Source organism: Neolamprologus brichardi, chromosome 10 (genome assembly GCF_056152115.1).
Source record: "Neolamprologus brichardi isolate AB-2024 chromosome 10, ASM5615211v1, whole genome shotgun sequence".
NCBI lineage: Eukaryota > Metazoa > Chordata > Actinopteri > Cichliformes > Cichlidae > Neolamprologus > Neolamprologus brichardi.
This window is the reverse complement of record NC_142113.1, coordinates 3,926,973-3,937,091: the sequence shown is the minus strand read 5'-3', so window position 1 is coordinate 3,937,091 and position 10,119 is coordinate 3,926,973. Positions and strand designations below refer to the sequence as shown.

The following is a 10,119-nucleotide window of genomic DNA, read 5'->3' as shown; positions in this document are numbered from 1 at the left end:
ATTTGCAAAAACACTAAAAGATCTGTTGGAGAGGTACGACTGAAACCACTTCAAAGCCAGACCAGACACATCAACTACGTCCCGGAGCCTGTTAATCAGGATGGTATGATCAATGGTGTCAAAGGCAGATGTCAAGTCCAACAAAACCATGACTGAGGATGCTCCGGAGTCAGCTGACATCATAATGTCACTAGAGACTTTAAGTAATGCGGTTTCTGTTGAGTGACTTTTACGGAAACCTGACTGAAATTTGTCATAAATTTCATGTTTTTCTAAAAAAAGTGGTAAGTTGATCTGCAACTACTTTTTCCAGAATTTTCGATAATAATGGAAGCTTAGAGATAGGCCTATAATTCTTAAGCTGAGTTGGATCCAAACTGCTCTTTTTTAATATTGGCTCAACAACAGCATGTTTACAGAATGTAGGGACCACACCTGTTAAAAGAGAGGCATTGCATATCTCTACAATAGAGGGGCCAATGACAGAGAGAGCATTTTTAAGCAGCCCAGCAGGTAGAATGTCATTTGCACAAGTGGTAATTTTCATTTTATCCAGCAGGAGTGAAAGGTCATGTATGGTCATTGGGTTAAACACTGACAGTAAATGAGGGGGAGGTGATCTAGAGACACAAACAGATGGTATTGAAGAACCAATGCTCATACGGACATGATCAACTTTATCCACAAAGAAATTCAGAAACTCATCACTCTCAGATATAGATGTCACAGGTACTCGGTGGACCACGGGGGAAACAATAGAGTTTATGGAGTCAAACAGTACCTTGGAATTTCTCTTGCTTGATGATATTAACTGAGAAAAATATGCTGATCTGGCTGTTTTTATGGTTTCATGTAAGGAAACCCAAAGTTCCCTAAGGTGGAGCCTGTGAACTTCGAGTTTGGTTGATTTCCAAAGACGTTCTACTTTTCTACAGATTCTTTTGACCTTCCTTACATCATTATTTATCCATGGATGAGCTCTTTTTGGGGCAGCAATGACAGATTTCATAGGTGCCACTGAATTTAAAATCTCCAAGCAGTGATTATTAAAGCACTGTGTAGCAACATCAGCATCAGTGCAGCCACTAATCACATGAGGGTCCAACATATTAGAAAACTTCAAAGCAACATCCTGATTTATGAACCGCTTATGGAACATGAGATTAGAAGGTGGTGCGAAACACAGGAATGGTCACTCCCTTATACGTCTTTAACACAGACATTAGTTATGTCTAAGCCAAGAGAAAACACAAGTTCCAAGGTGTGGCCTTTAACATGGGTGGGCCCAGAGACATGCTGAATAAAACTAAAAGAGTCTTTAATAGATAAAAAGTCAGAGGCCATGCTACAGCTAAGATCATCCACGTGGAGGTTGAAATCCCCAATCATTAAGACTTTCTCCAGTTTAATAATGGAAGATAAAAAGTCCGTAAAATCTTTAATAAAAACACCAGCGGGGCCGGGAGGGCGGTAAATTAAAACACAATAAAATATATCTGAAGAACCAACCTTAAGAAATTGTGACTCAAAGGAAGGGAAAACTCAGAGTCCACAGTCCTGCAAGCGAAATTGTCTCGGTGAATAGTAACCAGACCACCACCACGACAGTCCAAACGCGGAGTCCCGATGAAGCGACAGCCGCCCGGGCAGAGCTCATTAAGGTGGATAAATTCATTCTCCCGCTGCCAAGATTCCGTGAGAAACATGAAGTCCAGACTATTACTGCTAAAAAAGTCATTCAGTACAAATGATTTGTTGGCTATGGAGCGAGCGTTCAGGAGAGCGATCTGAAGCGGAGGTGACAGGCTGACGTCATCAACAGCTGATTGACGGGGAATTGACAGCAGACACCTGGAATGAGGACGTAGTCTCCCGGTACCTCTAGCTGTGGAATTGTGGTCTTGTAGAATGATAGGCCAAAGTGAAAACATCCCGCATCTCCAGACAAGACGCCGATCCAGGTAATCGTTCTGTTCGCCCGTGATGAAAGGCTGGGTAGGTGGTAACCGATCGGCCTTATCCGCGTGCTGGAGGGGAACTGGTACCAAATACCGGAGACGTTCTCTACCATGGAGCGGAAGAAATCCCCTCTGTTGGGCGCGTTTCCTTTTAGCCTGTACACCAGACCTACAGCCCCTTCTAGACGACCTCCTTAACCTTGTTTTTGCTCCTGGGTTATTGTTTGGAGCTAAGAACAGGTACCGGTAGTCGGGAGAGGGAGGAGGGCAGACAAACGGCGGAGGGAAAGCCTGGTGGTAGCTCTGCCAGCTGTCAAAATTTTTTTCCATACATATTTTGATACTCAACAATGTATGTGAACTGTAGATCAGAGTAGCAATTAGACCTTCATGATATATCACAGATGAGATGACAAGATAAAAAACAATATACTGAAGCAGTCGACAAAAACACGGAGCAGCAACAGCGGCCAAGCCAAACACAGGCGCCATGTTTCAAGCTCCTCGATAGCTCTGTTGAGATACTCGCAGACTGAGAAAGAAGCACTCGCCATTGTGTGGAGTTGCGAACATTTCCATTTGTATGTTTATGGACATCCATTCACACTGGTGACCGATCACAAGGCACTCAAAATCATCTGGAATAACCCAAGATCAAAACCACCTGCCAGAATAGAAAGATGGGGACTGAGACTTCAGCCATATAACTTCAGAGTGGAATACAGAAAAGGAGCTGATAATCCAGCTGACTTTATGTCACGTCATCCAGTGCCAACACAGGAGAATGAAAGTGCTCGTGCATGTAAGGTTGCAGAAGAGTATGTCAATTTCTTCTCTTATCACTCCAAAAGCCATGACACTTCACGAGATAAAAACAGAGACTCTGAAAGACCAGGTTCTGCAGGAAGTCATCGGTCACATCAGGAACAACACGTGGCATCTAACAGATAAATCCCAGCATGCTGACATTTTGAAATCATTCAAACATGTTCAAAGTGAACTAACAGTAGCTGACTCATCTGACTTCATACTCAGAGGCACGAGGATAGTTATTCCAACTGTCCTACAAGAAAGAGCAATACAACTGGCACACGAAGGGCACCAGGGTATCGTCAAGACCAAAGCGCTGCTACGTACCAAAGTATGGTTCCCAGAGATCGATCGGAAAGCAGAATCTGCAGTTCAAAACTGTCTGCCATGCCAAGCTAGCACAACTGTCCCACACACTGACCCTCTGCAGATGTCACCATTACCCGAAACGCCCTGGCACAGTGTCCGTGCAGACTTTTATGGACCGCTCCCTACGGGGGAATACCTGCTCGTTATCACAGACGAGTATTCTCGCTATCCAGTCGTTGAAAGTGTACGCTCAACATCAGCATCTTCTGTTATCCCACTCATTGACAAAGTGTTCTCCATGTTTGGAATCCCAAGGACAGTAAAAACTGACAATGGTCCTCCTTTTAACAGTGAGGCTTTCTCACAGTTTGCAGACTACCTAGGATTTCATCATCGCAAAAATCACACCTTGTTGGCCTCAGGCGAACGCCATTGCTGAGAGATTTACGAGAACCCTATGCAAAGCACTGAGAGTTGCCGAGATGCAGGGCACACCATGGAGACAGCAACTAAACATCTTTCTTCGTGAGTACAGATCTACACCTCATTGCACAACAGCGAGCTCACCAGCTGAAATACTGTTTCAATGCCAGCTATACACCAAGCTCCCTTTCGTTAACACCACTCCACGGAAGTGTTCAGATGCTGAAGTGAGAGCAAGGGATGATAGTGCAAAGATCAAGATGAAGGTGATCGCAGATGCAACTCGTCGCGTCAGACTGGGTGACACAGTGCTGCATCGCCAACCCAAGCACAACAAATTATCCACACCATACAATGCAAAACCCTATAAAGTGACTAAAGTTAAGGGTTCTGAAATTACAGCTACAAGGGATGGACACTCAATTGTCAGCAATGCCTCATTCTTCAAGAAAATCAGACATGGACTTGAAGATGCCCCACCTGGACGGCATGTCGACCCCGCCTTAACAGACAAGCCCAGATACCAAGTCAGATCAAACAGACGCGTACCTATGCATCTGTCTGATTACATCAGATCTAAGACTTGAATATCTCAGTGACCCGTTAAAGGTTACGCTGCGTGTAACATGTTTGTTGTTCCTGAATCTAACACTGTAACCAGTATTCTAGTGTTTAATGTTGATAGTGATTAGTCAGAGATCTGCGCAAATGCAGTGCTGTTTAAGTGATGTTTAGGTGTGGAGAAACTCAAGTAATAAGAACGTTCAGTAATTTTATTAGGCGTTGTTATCATAGGTTCAGATTAATAATTCACCTCACTGAGTACCTAAGTTTGTTAAAGAAAAAAAAAAGGAGGTGATTGTGATGTTTACAGAACTTTTATTTTGAAAGGTCGAATGTAAGGCAGAAGGAGGATATAGAAAAAGGAGACAACAGAAAACGGTAGATGAACAAGTTAGCGCTGCAGACTGTGTTGCCGCTGCAAGCCTGAGAATTAAAGAATGGAACTGAGAAAGACTGAAGGTGTCATCATTAATGTTTGAGGCATGCAAACATAACAGTACCGCTGAAAGCGGCCGTCATCCAGGCGCAGCTCCTGGAGCAAATGGTGAAAACTCCAAAAAAACTTAAAAAAAAAACAAAAACAAAAAAAAAAACACATCCCCATTTTAAAATGTCATGTGACAATCTGATTGGCTTACGGAATGATGATGTCACAAGATGTGACATCATTAATACCTTTGATCCTTTGAAGTTCTGAAGTCTATAAATAGGGATCAGAAGCAGCAATTTTAAAGCAGTTTGTTCGCAGACTTCAAACGTTCAACACGAGATACATTTGCAAATATTTCTAAGCCTTTTCAGAGTCACTGTGCACAGGCTCCAACATGGGACGAAAACGCCGACAAAGAAAAATAAATAATGCTGCCTCTCCTTCGTGGTCTGGCCAGCCAATCTCTTCAGGAGAAATAACCATGGATGTTGTCTTATCAATCCAAAGGGCATTACAGGAAAGTCAGAAGGAAAACTCTGACCTCCATGACAAAGTTAAACAAATTGAAGAAGAGAAGCTTCAACTAGAGGAGAAGTGCAGACAATTGGAAGCACGAAATAAAGACCTGGAAGGAAAACAGCAACGGCAGCCTGATATAAAAATTATCAATGAGGGAATGAAGTTTGGTCAAGGACGAAAGAATTTTTTTTCCCGTATTTTTTCATCGGGAACACAGAGTGCCGAATTAAAAGAAACATCTGCCCAGCTTCAAGGAAAGAAAGCTACTATTGAGGAGATACAGATACTTCAAGGAAAGCTCGATGAAGCTGAGAAAACAATTGAAAAAATCCGCCAACAGAAGACTGAACAGGAAATACAAATGGAGCACAAACTGAAAGAGCTTCTTGAAGAAAAAAAGCAACAGGAGGAAGAAAAACGTATTATCCAGGACTTTGAGAGAAGGAATCTAGAACTGCGAGAATTTTGTAATGAAATGATGGAAAAAACATCTGAACTGGAAAGAAAAAAGACAATACGATTGCAGCGCAAACTCAAAGACATGAGGGAAATGTGCGTTGATCTGGCAGTCAGGTTTGGTGAAACAGAGTTCAAAAATATAGAGCTTCTTGAAGAAAAAGAGAAACAGGAAGAAGAAAAACGTATTCTCCAGGATTTTGAGAGAAGGAATCTAGAACTGCGAGAATTTTGTAATGAAATGAGGGACAAAACACCTGAACTGGAAAGAGAAAAAGAAATACCAATGGAGGACAAACTCAAAGCCATGAGGGAAATGTACGTAGAGCTGAAAGTCAGGTTTGATGAAACAGAGTGCAAAAATAAAGAGCTTCTTGAAGAAAAAGAGAAACAGGAAGAAGAAAAACGTATTCTCCAGGACTTTGAGAGAAGGAATCTAGAACTGCGAGAATTTTGTAATGAAATGAGGGAAAAAACACCTGACCTGGAAAGAGAAAAGGAAATACTGGAAAGACAATGTTCAGAGATGCAGTGTACGATCGATGGAATGAGGAAAAAACACTCAGAGCTCATGAATGAGATGTTGTTGAGGGTCAGTGACTTGAAGAGCCAAATAAGTGAAATGCAGGCACAAAAGCAACAACAAGAGAAAAAATATGAATACCTGCTGCTTATGCATCAAGTATTCAAGAGAAAAATTGACCTGATAGAAGAGATGTACAAGAAAAAACAAGAGAGAAATACAGACATGTGCAAGGCAAATCCAATGGAGGAGACAACATACGAAGACCCGAAAGAAAAGCCTAGAAAAGAACAAGCAGGATTAAAAGAAATGGAGCAAAGATGCAAGCAACTCGAGGAGCAAAATGCAGAAACAAACGATCAGTTGAGAACCCTTATCCTGGAGAAAAAAGCGCTCATGGAAAAATACCTGGAAATGAAGAAAAGAGGCGTCTGCTGGTTATTCAGATGATTTAGCCTCGTCCTCCTCCACCTGTGATGCATCTTAATTTTCACCTCTCCTGTCCCCCCTCTCCCTTTCTCTCCTAACACATATTCCCTACCTTCTTAATCTTTTTTCTTTTTTTCACCCTCACCCCCCCCAACCAGTCCCAGCAGTTGACTGCCCCCTCCTGAGCCTGGTTCTGCTGGAGGCTTCTGCCCGTTAAAAGGCAGTTTTTCCTCCCCACTGTCGCCTAGTGCTTGCTCAGAGGGGATTGTTGGGGTTTTCTCTCCTCCTCCCTTCCCCCCTACCCCCTTCCCCCTTCCCCCCCCCCCCTTCATTTATTTATTTGATTGTTTAAGTTTCCTTTTATGTTGTTTCTGTAGTTACTTGTTTTACTTTTTTCAACTTATGTAACAAAATAATAAACCAATTGAATTTATCCTTTGAGTATTTTTCATCTAATCTTTTCAGAATTAAGCTCTGTCTTTTATTTGCTTGTTAAAACTCCATAAATGGTGAAGTAAAAACCTGGGATATGGTTTAAAACATTGAAAAAGACTAACCAACTAGTCTAAAACTAAGAAACACTTAAATATTACATTAAATTGAAAACAGTTAAAAAAAATATCCTCGTTCATAAATGTCATGTGATAATCTCAATGGATTATGGAGTGATGATGACATCATCACTCCTGGAGGGAAAAAGGTGCACAAAAGTGGCAGGCAGACGAAGAAAAAACACGGCATAATGATACTTTTACGTTTTGAAATCTACAAAGGTTTGCACTGTGAGAATCAACTTGTGAGAACTGTGACTAATCTTCATGTGTGTGTGTAAAAAATAAATAAATAAATAAAGTGTATAAAGTGTGTGGCGAGGGGCTAGTTATTCTGAGAAACCCTGCTGCAATAAATGAGGGACCACTGTATATACTTTCTCTATGAGTCTCCAGGTGAAGGCACAGCCATGAAGTCGTCCACTAGACAGTCCCAGATGGCCGTCGCTACCTGGGGGATGATCTGGCACACCGTGGACACACCGACTCTGTAACTGAACGCGATGGTCCTAAAGGAGTCCCTGGTGTCAAGGAACCTGGACAAAATTGTTCAAAATTAGTATTATGTGTACTGCAGTTACAAAATTACAAAAAATTACAAAATATTCAAACTCCAAAATACTTTTGTGATGTCAGATTTAAATTACAAAACATAAATCTTACATAAAACATTTTGTAATTATAAGGATAATTACATAATATAAATTAGATATAATATAAAACAGTCAGTTGTGTTTTGTTTTAACTTTAACATATCATAATTTGATTGGTAGCAACTTTTACCACTACAGTGAGCCAATCACTAATAATTCCTAAACATGTCAATCAGGTAGGAATGAAGTAAGACATTAATAGAAATAAAGAGTTGTATGTAGCCCTTTCCTTGTATAAATCATTGTTAATATTTTTGAAAAATTAGCCTGTGATAAGACAGCATATCAAGATAGAATATGCTGGATAGAACCATATAACTAAAGATGAACCAAACTGTTCACAGTTTTATCTAACTCTCAGTTTTAAGAAAGGCTGGTGACCCCTGTTATAGAGTCTGACAGCTGCTGGGATTATATACAAATATTCAACTATACCAGAAATAAACCAGGTCTAAATAAAAAAAAGGAGTGAGTATCACTACAAAGATTAACCCACAGTGGTCCTCATACCACAGTTTGATATCAGCAAACACCGAAAGCATACACTGATATGACACCACAGCCATGCTATCAATGCAAACACTGATAACATGGCATAAATCGAATTAAATCGGGACTTGATGAGACCTTTTGAGTAGGGCTGGGCGATATGGCCTAAAATCCATATCGCAATATAATTTGAAGTATGTGCGGTAACGATATACATCACGATATAAGCCAAATAACTATATATGTAAGATTTAAATGTGCTGTTGCTCACAAGTAAAATGTGAAATAATCAGCAGCTTGTTTTGATTTAAATATTTATTTCCCATAATAAGTTCAACAGGGCAGATGTACTTAAAATGAGGCTTCAGTTTAGGCAAAATAAAGGCAAATATTACAAACTACACAAAAAGTAGCCGCTAAAGCCTTTAAGTTTCAAAATAGAACAAACAAAACAGACTACTAAATTGTCAGTTCCACTTAGAAACAAAATATTAATTCTAAAAATAAATCTTAGTTTATTTTACAGAAGAAGAGACAAAATTGACTAACTTATAATGTTGCTTTGGAAGCGCTGTCTGACAGACATGTTTATGTTCAAGGAGTTGGTAACGAGGATCCATTACCTTAATTAGCTGCTTGAATCCTTCATTGTGGACCGTGTTTATTGGTAGCATGTCTTTAGCAAGACAGTAAGCTATGGCATTCGTTATGTTGCTATGTCTCTTAGCTTTTTTGTCATATGGTAAGACGCTGGAGAAAGCAGACTCAATTGACTGTTGCTGCTTCACAGGGATTCCCCTGGTTGTTTTCGACGACAATTTACAGTGCGCGTTACTCTGTTTTTTCGACTTCAAATAGCCGAAAAACCTCCACACTACGGAACTTCTCTGGTCTTTCCTTTCGACAATCTCTCTGGCATTGGAGCCGTCATCTGTGCTCTCTTCGGTAACTTGGTCACCTAGACTTTTCTCTAGTCGGAACACTCATTTTCTCCATTACCCGGCCGCACGGCGGCGGGCTGCTTCCCAAACAAATACACATGCGCGGCTTGGCACTTGAGCTGTACGTAACAAGTTACGTGACGTGACGCTGCGGCTGTGATTGGTTAAGCTCTGCACTACTTAATTTGTATTGGCTATTCGTTTTTATAAGAGAGGAAGAGAGAGAGAGATGAGGTCTATCGCGATAGTTTAATTTTTCTATCGAGAAAAAGGTATTTCGCAATACATATCGTTATTGTTCTATCGCCCAGCTCTAATCACTGATATATATTCTTTTCTTCTGTATAACGTATTTTCCACATAAAAAAATCCTTTAATTTTCTCAAAAATCGAGAGTGTGCCTTATGTATGAATTCTGGTGACCTCGAACCGATTTCTGCGTGCAAAAATTGTTTAAAAAACGTTAAAAAAATGTTTTAGCACAACTTTGGTAAGCCGCACTGCTTGATGGATTGTCAGAGCATTACGGCTGCTGTAGTGAGGAGCTTCGTGGAGTAATCTGGGTCCAAAACTCCGTCCATTTCAGGTCCCAAAGTCAAACGAACACTAAGAGTTAAAAACGGTCTAAATTCTTTCATCTTTAATTAAATCATCAGCGTTGCTGCTTTATCTGGTGTAACAATTACATTTTACATCCATGAAAACAGAATTTATTAAATTTAACGGAGTTAGAAGTTAACAAGAAGTTAGCTCGCTAGTTTCCACCTTTCATACCATGTTCTGACAGAGACTTTTGAAACTAATTAAAACGTATAGCTCTGCTACCACTTCCAACATAAATGAAGACAGAAAACTAAACAGCAGTGTAGGGTTACTGAAGTTGGATTACCTGGTATATAATGATGTGCTACGTGATTGCTAGCGACACAGCTATGTTAGCATAACATTAGCACAGTGAAGCTGGAGGATGAACGCCAACTTTTTTCCACTCATTAAAAGTTAACGTGACTGATTCTGGTGGTCAGGGACAAATGCAATTGCATAGCAGGATGCTATACACTGGC

At 40.6% G+C, this 10,119-nt stretch overlaps 1 protein-coding gene across 1 annotated transcript; it reads left to right on the top strand.

The window, feature by feature from the left end:
• Nucleotides 1-4,888: 4,888 nt before the first annotated feature.
• Nucleotides 4,889-6,442, top strand: LOC148100785 (uncharacterized). Its single transcript, XM_087846772.1, has one exon. The coding sequence runs from the start codon at nucleotides 4,889-4,891 to the stop codon at nucleotides 6,440-6,442; it is 1,554 nt and encodes a 517-aa protein (XP_087702898.1).
• The last annotated feature ends 3,677 nt before the right edge of the window (nucleotides 6,443-10,119 follow it).